The 18,137-nt window shown below is 48.7% G+C and overlaps 1 protein-coding gene and 1 pseudogene across 2 annotated transcripts; one reads left to right on the top strand and one right to left on the bottom strand.

Annotated features, from left to right (window-relative positions):
- Positions 1-295: 295 nt before the first annotated feature.
- On the bottom strand, positions 296-3,525 carry LOC144600454 (T-cell-specific guanine nucleotide triphosphate-binding protein 2-like). Of its 2 annotated transcripts, none has more exons than XM_078412070.1 (2): positions 3,437-3,525; positions 296-1,888 (listed from the first exon to the last, which is right to left on the bottom strand). In XM_078412070.1, exon 2 carries the CDS (start codon positions 1,879-1,881, stop codon positions 661-663), a length of 1,221 nt encoding a protein of 406 aa, XP_078268196.1. In that variant the 5' UTR covers positions 1,882-1,888; positions 3,437-3,525; the 3' UTR covers positions 296-660. The 2 variants fall into 2 exon arrangements, with proteins under 2 accessions (XP_078268196.1, XP_078268195.1); XM_078412069.1 differs by having other exon boundaries at positions 3,410-3,521.
- Positions 3,526-10,514: 6,989 nt separating this feature from the next.
- On the top strand, positions 10,515-12,715 carry LOC144600453 (interferon-inducible GTPase 5-like; annotated as a pseudogene).
- Positions 12,716-18,137: the final 5,422 nt, after the last annotated feature.

Here is an 18,137-nt window from a genome sequence, read left to right as displayed (position 1 = left end):
GAGGAAAGATTGAAAAGACTAGGCTTGTATTCACTGAAGTTTAGAAGGATGAGAGGGGATCTTATAGAAACATATAAATGTATAAAAAGGGCTGGACAAGCTAGAAGCAGGAAAAATGTTCCCAATGTTGGGGAGTCCAGAACCAGGACCACAGTCTAAGAATAAAGAGGAGGCCATTTAAAACTGAGGTGAGAAGGTACTTTTTCACCCAGAGATTTGTGAATTTGTGGAATTCTCTGTCACAGAGGGCAGTGGAGGCCAAATCACTGGATGGATTTCAGAGAGTGTTGGATAGAGCTCCTGGGGCTAGTGGAATCAAAGGAATCAAAGAATCAAAAGTGGAATCAAAGGATATGGGGAGAAGGCAGGCACGGGTTATTGATTGTGGACGATCACCCAATGAATGACGGTGCTGGCTCGAAGGGCCGAATGGCCTCCTCCTGCGCCTATTTTCTTTGTTTCTATGTTTCTAATAGTTCACACGCAGCTATTTCTACGTGAAATGAAATTACTCGTATGTTGCAAAACATACTTGGCTAATAAAGTATGATTGTGAAAGTGATTGTGAATGGTTATACTTTACAAAGTGTGAAGCTGTGGGATAGAGCGCCAGAACACACTAGTGTTGGCCCTGCCAGGATAATGCACTCTTACCCGTGATCAAGCTGTACTGAGAGCCACCGACCGAAACACCGTCACCACCGTCTCGTCGAAGAGCGCACCTGTCAGGTTCCGTACAGATTGCAACCGGTCATCCAGACAATCCATCAGAACCAGCAAGGTAAAAGCAAGAGAGGACACTGCGCCACAGACAATGAGCAGCACTGGGGGGAAGGTGCCCGTGAACCCAACTACAGTCAGGGCCACAATGACAATGAACAACAACGCCTTTGGAACCAATAGGTGAAGTTTGCGAGGCAAAGGCCGGTCCATGTCGGCTTTCAGCACTGACACGGGCTTGGCCACGGCCCCGGACAGCGTTGCCAGCTCCCGCTCACTGACGCCCAGCTGTCTCCGGAGATACATCCACCCGGACACCACGCACAGAGCGGCAGTGAGGAGAGGAAAGGTCGGCAGTTGCAACACTCCCAGTGCCCCGGCGAGCAAGGCCCAGAGCACGATGCACCACATCAGCATCTGGCGTCTGGGCCTTTGTAGCTCCTGCATCATCCTTGGCGTTGCCAGGCGGAAGGCGGTTGATTTTATCTTCTGGATATCACTGGCGAGGGCAGATTGTAATTTGGGGAAATCATATCCTGTCACCTCCAACCCGGAGATCATGAACATGGCCGGCGGCTCAACGACGACCCGGTGGAAGTTGTTGAGACAATCCTGGCGGATCTGTCGCTGTCCTTCCCCGAAGTCAGTGCCCTGCATCTGCATGGAATAGGCGTCGTTGTCGATCTTGGAGCGGATGTAGTAGAAGCCTTTCCCCTGTTGTTGGACCTTTTTGCTGAGCTCCCCGTCACTCTCTCTGAAGCGGGACTGGGACACGATGATGTAAAAGTCATAGCTTTCAAACTGCACCTGCTGCAGGTAACGGCTCATCTCAAAGCCGAGTGAGTTGGATGCGGGCAGGTCCCAGAGCTGGACATTGGACAGAGGAGTATAGGGATATCCCACTGGCTTCACGCCGGCTTCATAGCCCCCCACCGGAGCCGCTCCCTGGTCAACACTGCGAACACCCCTCATGGCGTTGATGAAGGTGGATTTGCCGGACCCCCCCTCTCCCAACACTGCGATGCTTATCGGCACATTGCCCGGATCCTCCGCCCTCTTTATCCGCAGCATCACTGACACCAGCTCTCCGTTACTGTACTCGGTCTGCAGGCTCCTCACATCCGCCGCGCTGAAGTACTTGGACAGGACTGACTGGGCCATGTTATTCCTCGGGGGATAGACGCACAAATAAGGACATAATCTGGGAAACGCGCTGTTAAGATTCATGAGATTGTTGCCAGGCCTAAAGGGCCTGAGCTACCGGGAGTGGTTGGGGAAGGCTAGTTTACTCCTTGGAGAGCAGGATGACGAGAGGTGATCTTCTCCAGGTGTACACAGTCACGCGAGGAATAGATACGGTAACTGCACAACTTTACCCAGAGTAGGAAAATCAAAACCCAGAGGACGTAGGTTCAAGGTGAGAGGGAAAAGATTTAATAGGAACCTGAAGGGCAACTTTTTCCACACAGAGGGCGGTGGGTGCATGGAACGAGTTGCCAGAGGAGGTCGTTGAGGCAGGCACTATAACTGCATTTAAAATACATGGATAGGAAAGGTTGATAGTCATAGTCTTAAAGTCATCCAGTATGGAATCTGGCCTTTCGGCCCAACTTGCCCACATTGACCAACATGTCCTATCTACACAGGTCCCACCGGCCTGCGTTTCGCCCATATCCCCTAAACCTGTCCTATCCATGTACCTAAGATAAACATAAAATGCTGGAGTAACGCAGCGGGACATGCAGCATCTTTGGAGAGAAGGAATGGGTGACGTTTCGGGTCGAGACCCTTCTTCAGACCCAAAACGTCACCCATTCCTTCTCTCCAGAGATGCTGCCTGTCCCGCTGAGTTACTCCAGCTTTTTGTGTCTATCTGCGGTTTAAACCAGCAACTGCAGGTACTTCTTAGACTATCCATATACCTGTTGCAGTAGTCCCTGCCTCAACTACCTTCTATGTAGCTCATTCCATACACCCTCGACCACCCTTGCTGTTAAAAGGTTACCCCTCAGATTCCTATTAAATCTTTCCCCCTTCACATTAAACCTATATTCTCTGGTTCCTGATTCCCCTACTCTGGGCAAGAGACTCTGTGTCTATCCAATCTATTCCTTTCATGATTTTATACACCTCAATAAGATCACCCTCATCCTCCTGTGCTCCAAGGAATAGAGTGCCAGCCGACTCAACCCCTCTCTATAGCTCACACCCTCGAGTACTGGCAACATCCTCGTAAATCTTCTCTGTACCCTTTCCAACTTGACGTCTATCCTGTAACAACGTGCCAAGAACTGAACACAATACTCTGAATGTGGCCTCGCCAACATCTTATATGACTGCAACAAGACCTCCCCACGTCTATACTCAACACGCTGAATGATGAAGGCCAATGCGCTAAAAGCCTTTCTGATCACCTTATCTACCTGCGACTCCACCTTCAAGGAACTATGTACCTGCACTCCAAGATTCCCCAGAGCCCCACCATTCACTGTGTAGGTCCTGCCCATGTTAGATTTTCCAAAACGCAACACCTCACATTTCTCTGTATGAAATTAGACTATCAACCGCCTCTCACCTCCCCCCCCCCAGCACTGAGCAATGCGAATCAGCAACACGGGCCAACGCAGCGACCAGGAGCGGGGCGATCAGCGGGGCGGGAGGGGAGCGGCAGCGGGGCCCACACACTCACCTGATGGCGGGGCACCTTGCAACTCACCGACTGCGCTGCCGTCCCGATCCGGGATCAGGCTGTTTCAGCGCCGCCTCGCTCACTGCGGGAACGTGTCGTGGAACAAACAGCTCGACTGAAAGTGAAACCCAGCCTTTTCCGAGAAGGGGGCGGCACTGCAACTCTCACTGACGCAGAGTTTGAAGACAGCGCAGTAGCGAAGGAAGAAATGTCTCGACCCGAAACATCACCAATTCCTTCTCCACAGATGCTGCCTGTCCCGCTGAGTTACTCCAGCAGTTCGTGTCTATCTTCAGCGTAACAGAGTATTCACTGCAGTTGTGTAGGAAAATAACTGCAGATGCCGGTGCACATTTTGATCACAAAATGCTGGAGTAACTCAGCGGGTCAGGCAGCATCTCTGGAGAGAAGGAATGGGTGACGTTTCGGGTCGAGACCCTTCTTCACACTGATGTCAGTTGGTACAGGTGCCGGTAATAGCCCCGTCTGCTCTACCTGTTGTACTTCAGTTTGAACTATTTTCCACGTGTGGTATATCTGACCTGTTTTGTCAGCACGGAAAAGTCAGCTTTTCACTGTACCTCGGGCCGCGTGACAATAATAACCCTAACCCTCACAGCAAGGTAACACCTGACTGCCAACAGTCCATCCCACCTCAACCAGGGGTCAAAAGGCAGACACACTTGAGATGGATGGGGGGTGACCCTGACCTTCCGCATATGCACCCCTATAATTGGGGGCCTTGTGGCTATTGAAGGCTGTTCCCTGGCCCGCTCCAGACTGCAGGGGTCGGTGCTGAGGGTCGCACTGGAGCTCGCTGCAGCCAACGCCAAGGCCCTGATGGGGAGGCCGACAATTCAGGGTCCATAGACATCCCACAGGGGAAGGTACCCGGGGAGGGAGTAGTTTGGGTGGGAAGGGACGAGTTAACCAGGGAGTTGTGGGGGAAACGGTCACTGTTTGAATCAAAGCGTAGCGGGGATGGGAAGATGTGGCTCGTAGTGCGATCTCATTGGAGGTGGGGAAAATGCCGGAGGGTTATGTGTTGTTTGCGACGGCTGATGGGGTGGAAGGTGAGGACAAGGGGGACACGGTTGCGACTTGGGGGAATGGGAGCAAGAGCGGGGCTGCAGGGTATCGAAGAGTCACGAGTGAGGGCTTCAGCTCTAATGGAAGAGGGGAATCCCCGTTCCCTAAAGAATGAGGACATCTCGGATGTCCTGGTATGGAGCACCTCATCTTGGGATAGACACAAGAAGCTGGAGTAACTCAACGGGACAGGCAGGATCTCTGGAGAGAAGGAATGGGAGACATTTCGGGTCTGGATCATTCCCGAACGTCACCCATTCCTTCTCTCCAGAGATGTTGCCTGTCCCGCTGAGTTACTCCAGCTTCTTGGGTCTATCTTCGGTTTAAACCTGCATCTGTAGTTCCTTCTTACAAACCTCATCATGGAGATATTACATTTTAAAATGATTTTTGGCGTTCACTTTTCAACATTCTGTTCCCTCTTAATCATTAAACTATTCTCCCTTGTGTTTGGGTGGAAAAGTACCCTTTCTTGTCTCATGATTTTTAGCCGTCAATCTGGTTTACTTATTATCTCTGATCCAGCTAGCTGCTAGGTTTACTAGGTTAATTCCCGGAATGGCGGGACTGCCGTATGTTGAAAGACTGGAGCGACTATAGACAATAGACAATAGGTGCAGAAGGAGGCCATTCGGCCCTTCGAGCCAGCACCGCCATTCAATGTGATCATGGCTGATCATTCTCAATCAGTACCCCGTTCCTGCCTTCTCCCCATACCCCCTGATTCCGCTATCCTTAAGAGCTCCATCTAGCTCTCTCTTGAATGCATTCAGAGAATTGGCATCCACTGCCTTCTGAGGCAGAGAATTCCACAGATTCACAACTCTCTGACTGAAAAAGTTTTTCCTCATCTCAGTTCTAAATGTCCTACCCCTTATTCTTAAACTGTGGCCCCTTGTTCTGGACTCCCCCAACATTGGGAACATGTTTCCTGCCTCTAACGTGTCCAACCCCTTAATAATCTTATACGTTTCGATAAGATCTCCTCTCATCCTTCTAAATTCCAGTGTATACAAGCCTAGTCGCTCCAGTCTTTCAACATATGACAGTCCCGCCATTCCGGGAATTAACCTAGTAAACCTACGCTGCACGCCCTCAATAGCAAGAATATCCTTCCTCAAATTTGGAGATCAAAACTGCACACAGTACTCCAGGTGTGGTCTCACTAGGGCCCTGTACAACTGCAGAAGGACCTCTTTGCTCCTATACTCAACTCCTCTTGTTATGAAGGCCAACATTCCATTGGCTTTCTTCACTGCCTGCTGTACCTGCATGCTTCCTTTCAGTGACTGATGCACTAAGACACCCAGATCACGCTGTGCGTCCCCTTTTCCTAACTTGACACCATTCAGATAATAATCTGCCTTCCTATTCTTACCACCAAAGTGGATAACCTCAAACTTATCTACATTAAACTGCATCTGCCATGCATCCGCCCACTCACACAACCTGTCCAAGTCACATATTTAATAACTGACTCTAGCATTTTCCCCACTACCGATGTTAGGCTAACTGGCCTATAATTCCCCGTTTTCTCTCTCCCTCCCTTTTTAAAAAGTGGGGTTACATTAGCTACCCTCCAATCCTCGGGAAGTACTCCAGAATCTAAAGAGTTTTGAAAAATTATCACTAATGCATCCACTATTTCTGGGGCTACTTCCTTAAGCCCTCTGGGATGCAGCCTATCTGGCCCTGGGGATTTATCGGTCTTTAATCCATTTAATTTACCTAACACCACTTCCCGACTAACCTGGATTACCCTCAGTTCCTCCATCTCATTAGACCCCTGGTCCCCTGCTCTTTCCGGTAGATTGTTTATGTCTTCCTTAGTGAAGACAGAACCAAAGTAGTTGTTCAATTGGTCTGCCATCTCCTTGTTCCCTATGATCAATTCACCTGTTTCCGACTGCAAGGGACCTACATTTGTCTTAACTAGTCTTTTTCTCTTCTACATGATAAAGGAATAACGTTTAGAGGAAGGTAAAGTCCAGTAAAGTCGGATTAACAATAGTTCAATGTGCTCCATGTAATCTGTGTGTAGTTCTATCAGCTAGTTTTGTGTTTGCTAATAGCATCACGTAACATATGCCATTCCAATTACTGTTAACACACACCCTGCAGTCACGTATGTTTGTGCGTTGAGAGATAAAAGAGCGACTCGGAGACGCCCGGAGAACGTCAGCAAGGCAGAAGCTGAGCACAAGCCCAGATCTCCGCGGCTCCTCGCTCTCCTGCAGGCAACGTGGACATTTTTGTAATGGAATATACGGTTTGATCAAACTGGAATGAAATACCACCTGTTGTGAAGCTGAAGTATTTTCAGACTATTGACCAAACGGTTGGGAAGCGACTATTCCGAATTTCATTGGAACTTAATTGGTTCATGTGGCAATAAACTGACCTTGAAAGATTGAAGCGGAAAGCGGGATGTTAACAATGTGCCAGTGTTACGGGGTGAAGCTGAGATGACAATCTGACCCCAGGACAGGGCCGGATTAACATAGTAGCAAAAGTAGCATTTGCTATTTGCCCCGTGCTTAAGTCATTAATGTATATTGTAAATAGCTGCGGTCCCAGCACCGAGCCTTGCGGTACCCCACTAGTCACTGCCTGTCATTCTGAAAGGGACCCGTTAATCCCGACTCTTTGTTTCCTGTCTGCCAACCAAATTTCTATCCATGTCAGCACCTTACCCCCAATACCATGTGCTCTAATCTTGCCCACTAATCCTTATCAATGGGTTTCTGAAAGTCCAGGTGCACTGGATCCACTGGCTCTCCCTTGTCCATTTTCACACTTCACACTCACACACACACACACTTCACACTCACACACACACACTTCACACAGACACCCACACCCACACACACACACTTCACAGAAACACACAGTTCACACACACTCACACCATTTCTTGATCACACCGTCTCCATCACAGGAGATAGACTATCGACTAACATCTGTGTGTGTTTATTAACTCAGCAGACACTTCTTAAGGGTCTCGACCCGAAAACTCACCCATTCCTTCTCTCCTGAGATGCTGCCTGATCTGGTGAGTTACTCCAGCATTTTGTGAATAAATACCTTTGATTTGTACCAGCATCTGCAGTTATTTTCTTACAATATCTGTGTGTGTGTGTGTGTGTGTGTGTGTGTGTGTGTGTGTGTGTGTGTGTGGTATATTTCCTAGTCACGTAAATTCCAAGATATTTAAACTTTTCATAGGCAATTTTAAAAGGAAATTGTTGAAGTATGGCCGGATTATGCTCCATTATTGGCATAATTTCACTTTTGTACCAGTTAATTCTATAACCTGAAAATGACCAAATTGAATTATGAGATTTAATAAATTCGGAATGCTAATTTCTGGCTTTGTAATGTATATTAATACATCATCCGCATATAAAGAAATTTTATTGGTTGTATGTTTAGTGTTATAACCATGAATATCTGAATTTGATCTAATACTCTCAGCAAGTGGTTCTATAACGAGGGCAATTAGAAGCGTAGATAGTGGGCATCCTTGTCTACAACCCCTAAATAAATGAAATTTGGATGACAGCATTTGATTAGTTAATATTCTGGCTGTTGGGGATGTGTATAAAAGTTTCACCCATGAACAAACATTTTCACCTAATTGAAATTTTTCCATCACTGAGAAAAGATAGGGCCATTCTACTTGATCAAATGCTTTTTCAGCATCTAGCGAAATGATTGCTAAATCTTCGTTCAATAGTCTATTTGAATATATTATATTGAACAAGCGTCTCAAATTGAAAAATGAATATCGTTTAGCTATAAAGCCTGATTGATCGGGGTGTATCAATTTATCTATAACTAGACTTAATCTATGAGCTAAGATTTTCGCTAATATTTTCTGATCAGTATTTAAAAGAGCTATCGCTCTATACGAACCAGGGTCTTGAGAATCCTTATCTTTTTTAGGAATAAGTATTATTGTTGATTCAGTCAGAGTTTGTGGTAATCTCTGTTGTTTAAAGGCGTAACTATATACAGTTTGCAAACGTGGAGAGATCAAATCACTACATTTTTTATAAAATTCATTATTTAAGCCGTCAGGGCCAGGAGTCTTCCCATTTTTCATGGATTTAATGGTCTCTTCAACGTCTTTCATAGTTATTTCTGCGCCCAGTCACTCACATTCAAACCAGGGAGGTTACATTCCTGCAAAAGGTTTTGCATCTGCGCAGAGCTATCTGTTATTTTTGATGAATAACAAAAATCGCAAAAATCGATAAAATTGCAAAAATCTCTGATTAATATCCAACATGTTCCTAATGTTGGGGGAGTCCAGAACCAGGGGCAACAGTTTAAGAATAAAGGGTAGGCCATTTAGAACGAAGATGAGGAAAATAATTTCACTCAGTGTTGTAAATCTATGGAATTCTCTGCCTCAGAAGGCAGTGGAGGCCAATTCTCTGGATGCTTTCAATAGATAGTTAGATAGAATTCAATGATAGGGGAGATAGGGGGTATGGGGAGAGGGCAAGAACGGGGTACTGATTGTGGATGATCAGCCATGATCACATTGAATGGCGGTGCTGGCTCGAAGGGTCGAATGGCCTACTCCTATACCTATTGTCTACTGTCTATTGTCTATTGTATATTGTATATAAGAGAGCCCACACACATCTTGACCATTATTGGATCTCCAGGGCACGTGGTTTTCATTAAAGGAATGTATGGAAGTGAGAGTTGGCAAAAGTGCGGCGTGGAATCGTGTTCACTGGGTTTGATCGACCAGAGCAGCAGGTGTGTGTGTGTGTGTGTATGACTGTATGTATGTTTGTGTTTGTGTATGTGTGTGTGTGTGTGTGTGTGTGTGTGTGTGTTTGTGTGTGTGTGACGGTGTGTGTGTGTGTGTGACGGTGTGTGTGTGTGTGACGGTGTGTGTGCGTGTGTGTGTGTTTGTGTGTGTGTGTGTGTGTGTGAGACGGTGTGTGTGTGTACGTGTGTGTGTATGACTGTGTGTATGTTTGTATATGTGTGTGTGTGCGCGTGTGTGTGCGCGCGCGCGTGTGTGTTTAATTTAATTTTTATTGCCACATGTGCCGAGGAAAAGTGAAAAGCTTTTGTTGCGTGCTCACCAGTCAGCAGAAATGCAATACACGATTGCAATCGAGCCATTTACAGTGTAGATACATGATAAGCGAATAACGTTTAGTGCAAGGTAAAGCCAGCAAAGTACGATCAAGGATAGTCCGATAGTCATCGAATAGGTAGATAGTATTTCAGCATCTTGCCTGTGTGTGTGTATGTTTGTGTATGTGTACATGTGTGTGTGAATGTTTGTGTATGTGTGCATGTGTTTATGATTGGTGTCACTGGCAATGGACTGAATACAGTTGGAAAAAGCTGAGAAGCTTTACGGGAATGTTTCCAGGACTCGAAGACTTGAGCTCTAGGGAGAGGTTGGGCAGGCTGAGACTTTATTCCTTGGAGCGCAGGAGGATGAGGGGTGATCTGAACGACGCGTATAAAATCATGAGGGAAATTGATGGTGAATGCAGTCTCTTACCCGCGGTGGTGGAATCAAAAACAAGAGGGCTTAGGGTTAAAGTGAGGGAGGAAAGATTTCATTGGAACCTGAGGGGCAACTTTTTTACTCAGAGGGTGGCGGGCATGTGCAACCAGATGCCAGAGGAAGTCATTGAAACAGGAACCATCACAGCACCTAACGGACATTGGACAGTCGCATGATAGGACAGGTTTATAAAGCTGTGGGCCTAATTGCAAACATGTGGGACTAGCCTGGATGGGGCATTGTGTCGGCACGGACCAGTTGGGCCAAATGACGTGTATTGATTGAGGGATATACTTTGCAGCCTTACATACACCTCTGGTACAGAAAGAACCAGTAGCAACCTCTCTGCTTTCCTCCAGCAGAACACACACAAGTGCAGACAAGGAGCAGCCCGTGTGCCCAGACCTCTCCCCCCAGGGCCGTGCTGGGACCACTGGATCATCACACAGGCGAGACAAGGAGAGACAGAGAATGGGAAATGCCAGCTCCAGGTATGTCCGCATACACCACACAATGATACTTTTCCACCTCTCCTCCCTCACCTCAAGCACAGTGCTGGAGTAACTCAGCGGGTTAGGCAGCATCTCTGGGGACAGGTGGCGTTTCACAGAGTACTGGAGTAACTCAGTGGGTCAGGCAGCATCTCTGGGGACAGGTGGCGTTTCGGGTCGGGACCTTTCTTCACTCTGATTGTGATTGGAGGGAGGCGGCTGGATGAGGATTGGGGCAGGACTAAGTCAGGCAAGTGATTGGTTGATGGATGTTGGGGGGAGGGGGGGTGATGACTGAAGGAAGGCCAGTGATACAAAGACTGAGATAAGTGGAACCAACCGGATAGATGGGCCGAATGGCCTAATTCCACTCCTATGACCAGAGAAGAGGCGTGAAATGGGAAGCCGGAGGAACGGATACATGTGGAAGGTGACGGGGAAGGGGGAAAGGGCGGGATTGTGGGAGAAATGGTATGTATCCAGGTGGAGGAATGGGGAGAGAAGAGGGAAAGGGAAAGTAGCTGCTTTATTTCAGTTGGTTTCATTTCAAGTGGAAACTATCACTAAACATGTTTCCTTTCAGTCAACAGGCGGCTCAGTCTGAGACCCCCATAGACTTCACACAGGAGGAGCTCAACAAACTGAAGTCCGACTTGGAAACGGGTGGTGTGGGGAAGGCTCAACCTCTGCTGGTGAAGAAGATGAAAGAACTAGACAAGACCGAGCTGAACATCGCCGTTACGGGGGACACAGGTGCAGGAAAATCCACCTTCATCAACACCATGAGACGGCTTCGTAGCACAGATGAGGGAGCGGCTGAGGTTGGCACCACAGAAACTACAATGGAGCCAACCAGATACCCACATCCCAATCTGCCCAATGTCCGCTACTGGGACCTGCCGGGGATCGGATCTAGACGATTCGCCGCGGATTCCTACCTGAAGGAAATGCAATTTAAAAAATACGATTTCTTATTCGTAGTGTCAGCTGGTCGATTCACAGAGAATGATGCAAAACTTGCCAATGAGATTAAGCGGCAGGGGAAGAGGTTCTATTTTGTTCGCTCCAAGAGTGATGCTGACCTTTATTCAGTGCGGATAGAACGGAAGGAATTTGATGAAGATGGAGAACTGGAAAAGATCCGGAGTGACTGCGTCAGCTGGTTGGGAAAGGCCGGGTTCCCTGATACAATACAATACAATACAATACACGATCCCATCGTGTTCATGATATCCAGTTTGAAGAAGGATATGTATAATTTCCCTCGGTTTATGGAAGAACTTCCAGATGGTTTACCAAATATAAAGATATCTGTCTTTGTCCTGGCCCTTCCCAACCTCAGTGTGGAGGTTGTTTGGAAGAAAGGTGAGGTGTTGAAGACACGTATCTGGGAGTTGGCGATCATCTCGGGAGGAGCGGTCCCGGTCCCGGTCCCAGGTCTCTCAATAGACAATAGACAATAGGTGCAGGAGTAGGCCATTCGGCCCCTCGAGCCAGCATCGCCATTCAATGTGATCATGGCTGATCATTCTCAATCAGTACCCCGTTCCTGCTTTCTCCCCATACCCCCTGACTCCACTATCCTTAAGAGCTCTATCTAGCTCTCTCTTGAATGTATTCAGATAATTGGCCTCCACTGCCCTCTGAGGCAGAGAATTCCACAGATTCACAACTCTCAGACTAAAAAAGTTTTTCCTCATCTCTGTTCTAAATGGCCGACCCCTTATTCTTAAACTGTGGCCCCTGGTTCTGGACTCCCCCAACATTGGGAACATGTTTCCTGCCTCTAACGTGTCCAACCCCTTAATAATCTCTGCCGCATGTGACATTGGGATACTGACTGGAGCGATAATCTATTTCCATGCATCCCTGTGTCTGGATGATGCTTCTATCCGCAGACTGGCCGAGAGAACAGGCACATCCGTGGGCGAGCTGAAAGCCACAGCTGATTCTTTCCTGCTGGGAGAAATAACTCGAAAAGTAATAGTATTGCTGAGTTTGGGTACGGCCCTCGTTACTGTTTGAGCTGTGGGATCCGCTCTTTATTTTATCCCAATCATTGGTTCCATATTTGGAGCAGGGTCATCATTTTATTTGACCTACTCGATACTGAGTGACGTGCTGGGGCGTCTGGTGGGGAGCGCAGAGAAGGTGCTCGCTTTTGTCAAACGTGCCAAGTAACCGCTCTGCACCAATATCCATCCCGTCAGTCACGTCGTGCTGGGCTTCATATATGAAGAAAGCTAATGCCAAATTGTGCGCTAATTCTACTCAAACTGATTGCTGTTTGCTTGGAGCTATCCATTAGTACGCCTAGGCCCACGTGGTCTCCTGTTTGCTAACCACATTAACTCCCCCTCCCATTCCCACACTGACCTTTCTGTCCTAGACCTCCTCCACTATCAGAGTGAGGCCACACACAAATGGAGGAGCAGCATCTCATATTTCACTTGGGCAGCTCACAACCCAGCGGGATGAATATTAATTTGTCCAATGTCAAGTAAGCCTTCCTTCCCCTCTCTCTCCGTCCCTCCCCCATTCCAGTTTCCGGACTGGTTTCACTGTCCTCCGGATTGAATTGTACTGATTGTATCCCTCCTTGTCACCTTGTTCTCTGTGCCATTTCGTATCTCTCGTTTCCGTCTCCCCTGACTCTCAGTCCGAAGAAGGGCCCCGACCCAAAATGTCACCTATTCCTTTTCTCCAGAGATGCTGCCTGGCCCGCTGAGTTTTGTGTCTGTCGATGATCCTACAGGCCTCCGCCTAGCAGAGCTGGTTCTTACCCTTAACAACTTCTCATTTGACTCCTCCCACTTCCTCCAAACCAGAGGCGTAGCTATGGGCACTCGCATGGGCCCTAGCTACACCTGCCTCTTTGTCGGGTACGTCGAACAATCCCTGTTCCAGACATACACCGGCCCCATCCCCGAACTCTACCTCCGCAACATCGACGACTGCATTGGTGCTACCTCTTGTACCCATGCAGAACTCACTGACTTCATAAACTTCATTTCCAATTTCCATCCTGCCCTTAAATAAACGGGTCCTTTTCGGAATGGCAGGCAGTGACTAGTGGGGTACCGCAAGGCTCAGTGCTGGGACCCCAGTTATTTACAGTGTACATTAATGATTTGGACGAGGGAATTGAATGCAATATCTCTAAGTTTGCGGATGACACGAAGCTGGGTGGCAGTGTTAGCTGCGAGGAGGATGCTAGGAGGCTGCAGAGTGACTTGGATAGATTAGGCGAGTGGGCAAATGCATGGCAGATGCAATATAATGTGGATAAATGTGAGGTTATCCACTTTGGCGGCAAGAACAGGAAAGCAGAGTATTACCTGAATGGTGACCGATTGGGAGTAGGGGAGGTGCAACGTGACCTGGGTGTCATGGTGCACCAGTCATTGAAAGCAAGCATGCAGGTGCAGCAGGCAGTGAAGAAAGCGAATGGTATGTTGGCATTCATAGCAAGAGGATTTGAGTTTAGGAGCAGGGAGGTTCTGCTGCAGTTGTACAGGGCCTTGGTGAGACCGCACCTGGAGTATTGTGTGCAGTTTTGGTCTCCTAACCTGAGGAAAGACGTTCTTGCCTTAGAGGGAGTACAGAGAAGGTTCACCAGATTGATCCCTGGGATGGCGGGATTTTCATATGAGGAAAGACTGGATAGACTGGGCTTGTACTCGCTGGAATTTAGCAGACTGAGGGGGGATCTTATAGAAACATATAAAATTCTTAAGGGGTTGGAGAGGCTAGATGCGGGAAGATTGTTCCCGATGTTGGGGGAGTCCAGAACCAGGGGTCACAGCTTAAGGATAAGGGGGGAGTCTTTTAGGACCGAGATGAGAAAACATTTCTTCTCACAGAGAGTGGTGAGTCTGTGGAATTCTCTGCCACAGAAGGTAGTTGAGGCCAGTTCATTGGCTATATTTAAGAGGGAGTTAGATGTGGCCCTTTTTGCTAAAGGGATCAGGGGGTATGGAGAGAAGGCAGGTACAGGGTACTGAGCTGGATGATCAGCCATGATCATATTGAATGGCGGTGCGTGTAGACGCAGCGGCCCCACGCTCTCCCGATTTTTCGAGTGTTTTTAATGTTTTTTCAAGTTCGTCAAGTTTGTCACTTCAACAACTCTGGACAGTCAGCAGTAGACAGTATAGTCGTGAGTTCTTGCTGGACAAGAAAACAACAACATCATCAACACTGGACGCTACGCTTGCAGAGGAACTTAGCGGCCTCAGAATACTCTGCCTGACCTCGGCCTCGAGTGCTGCCCCCCGGCTGGAAAGGAGACGCCGCAGGTGGTGTGAGAGGAAGCAGAAGAGGGGTAAGCACGGAGGCATCCGGGCTAGGCTAGCGGCTAGCCCACACAGACCGAGCATGCTAATGGCTAATGTACGCTCACTGGACAATAAAATGGACATTATAAGACTTCTCCGGTCGACCCAGCATGAGGTGAGGGAATGCTGTGTTTACGTTTTCACGGAAACATGACTTAATGACAACATCCCGGACTCCGCTGTTCAGCTCGACCGGCTAACATGCTACCGATCGGACAGAGCTACGGTTAGCGGGGGGAAGACTCGTGGCGGCGGTGTGATTGTTTACATCAGTGATGCTTGGTGTCGGGACGCTGTGTTGGTCTACAAACACTGTTCACCGCTGGCGGAGCTTATGTTTGTGAAGTGCCGACCTTTCTACCTCCCGAGGGAGCTAACAGCTATCCTGTTCGTCGCTGTTTACATCCCTCCCAGTTTCAACAACAAGGACAGAGAGGAGGCACTCTGTGAACTGTACCGGGCCATCTCTGAGCAGCAGACAGCACACCCAGATGGCTTTCTCATCGTAGCTGGGGACTTCAACCATGCTAACCTAAAAACTGTCATGCCTAAAGTATACCAGCATGTTGATTTCCCAACACGAGAAAACAACACCTTGGACCTTGTTTACACGACCATCAAAGGAGCATACAAGGCTTCCCCCCTCCCCCACATCGGCCTCTCTGATCACCTCACCGTTCTGCTGAAACCGGCATATAGACCCCGGGTGAAAGTCACCAAACCGGTTTCAAAAGAGGTACGTGTGTGGTCAGAGGACAGCACAGCTGCACTCCAAAACTGCTTTGAGACTACAGACTGGGACATGTTCAAGCAGGCAGCAACATATAACAACACAACCAACATTCAGGAATACACAGAGACAGTTACAGGCTACATCACCAAATGCATTGATGATGTGACCCACACCAGAGCCATCACCATCCGGGCTAACCAGAAGCCATGGCTGACAGGGGTTGCCTTCAGAGAGGGCAATCCAGCCGGTCTCAGAGAAGCCAGGGCCAACCTTTCCAGTGGCATCAGGAAAGCCAAACAACACTACACCCGGCGCATCACAGCCCACTTCAGTGACAGCAGAGACACACGGAGCCTGTGGAAGGGTATTAGGACTATCACGGACTATAAACCCTTACCACAGACCTGTGACAGTGACACCTCTCTCCTGAACGACCTCAACGGCTTCTTCGCACGCTTTGAAGCACAGAGCAACACACCTGCGCAGAAAACAACTCCCCCCCCCCCCAACGACCAGGCTATTTGTCTGTCTCCAGGCAGTGTGAGGAGCACACTGTTAAGGATTAACACCCGAAAAGCTTCTGGACCTGACAACATTCCTGGTCGTGTGCTAAAAGACTGCGCAGCTGAGCTCACAGATGTCCTCACAGACATCTTCAACATCTCCCTGAGCCAGGCTGTTGTTCCCTTGTGCTTCAAAGAAACCACCATCATACCTGTGCCCAAGAAGTCTTCTCCATCCTGCTTCAACGACTACCGCCCTGTAGCGCTGACTTCAACCATCATGAAGTGCTTCGAGAGGCTGGTCATGAAGCAGATCAGATCCAACCTCCCCCCCTCCCTGGACCCGTTTCAGTTTGCATATCGAGCTAAGCGGTCCACTGAGGATGCCATCTCCTCTGCTCTACACCCAGCCCTCACCCACTTGGACACTAAAAACTCATATGTTAGGATGCTGTTCATAGACTTTAGCTCAGCATTCAACACCATCATCCCCCAGCAGCTGGTTTGTAAACTAACAAATCTGGGCCTCAGGCCCCTTCTCTGCAACTGGCTGCTGGACTTCCTCACTGCCAGACCCCAGTCTGTACGGGTCGGCAGCAACACATCGGACACCATCACGCTGAGTACGGGGGCCCCACAAGGATGTGTGTTAAGCCCCCTGCTCTTCACCTTGCTGACCCACAACTGCACACCCACCCACAGCTCCAACCACTTCGTCAAGTTTGCGGACGACACAACAGTGGTGGGTCTCATCAGCAACAACGACGAGACCCACTACAGGAAGGAGGTGAACCAGCTGGCCACGTGGTGCACAGACAACAATCTCTTCCTGAATGTGGAGAAAACAAAGGAGATTGTTGTCGACTTCAGGAGAACGCACACCCAACACCCCCACCCACTGACCATCAATGGTGCTGCTGTGGAGCAGGTGAGCAGCACCAAATACCTGGGGGTGAACATCACCGAGGATCTCTCCTGGAGCAACAACACCACGTCCATCGCCAAGAAAGCCCAGCAGCGCCTCTACTTCCTCCGCAAACTGAAGAGAGCGGGAGCGCCCACACCCATCATGTACACTTTTTACCGAGGCGCCATCGAGAGCATCCTCAGCAGCTGCATCACTGTGTGGTTCGGCAGCTGCACAGCCTCCAGCCGCAAGACTCTGCAGCGCATAGTGAACACTGCTGAGAGGATCACTGGCGCCTCACTCCCAACACTCCTGGTCCTTTACACCACCCGCCTCACCCGCAAAGCATTGAGCATTGTGGGTGACCCCTCCCACCCCTCCAACAGCCTCTTCACCCTCCTGCCTTCAGGGAGAAGGTTTCGCAGCCTGAGGTCGAGCACCACCCGACTAAAGAACAGTTTTTTCCACCAGGCTGTCAGGATGCTGAACTCTCTCCCCTCCCTTCCTCCTCTCTCCCCTGCCCCCATTGGACCTGGACTTTAATACCCCACACACACGCACATCCAGCACCAGACACTTTTTAAATTTTTAATTTTTTTTAATTTTTAACGCATTTGAAGTGACTATATTTTATATTTTATGTTGATTGTTGTTTGCTGTGCCTTTTTAATTTTAACTTAGTTTTATGCACTTTGTTGCTCGGGATTGTGGGAAACGGTATTTCGATTTTCTGTCTGTGTAAACTGGCTGAGGATTGACAATAAAATTGACTTTGACTTGACTTGACTTGACCACAGGCGACTGGAGCGGCGACCACAGCGGACGTTCACTGACGGAGTCTCCTCCTGAACCGAAGTACGTAAGGACCAGAACCGGAGCAGCGGCACTGGAAACTGTTCAAACACTCAGTGAGACAGGCAGCAGCCGCGGAGAGATTCTGTCATCAGTTTCTGAGTTATCTCTCTCCAGAGATGCTGCCTGTCCCGCTGAGTTACTCCAGCTTTTTGTGTCTATATTCGGTTTAAACCAGCATCTGCAGTTCCTTCCACTCTATGTCTGTCTCCCAGCAAATTCTGAGTTGTGTTTCAGCTCCAGGGTCCATTGGCCGCCTGGGCTGCTGAAC

Source organism: Rhinoraja longicauda, chromosome 15 (genome assembly GCF_053455715.1).
Source record: "Rhinoraja longicauda isolate Sanriku21f chromosome 15, sRhiLon1.1, whole genome shotgun sequence".
Taxonomy (NCBI): Eukaryota; Metazoa; Chordata; class Chondrichthyes; order Rajiformes; family Arhynchobatidae; genus Rhinoraja; species Rhinoraja longicauda.
This window is presented reverse-complemented; position numbering and strand designations above follow the sequence as displayed.

Coding starts and splice junctions, on each gene's coding strand:
- LOC144600454 (XM_078412070.1), bottom strand. CDS start 1,881: ATGGCCCAGTCAGTCCTGTCCAAGTACTTCAGCGCGGCGGATGTGAGG.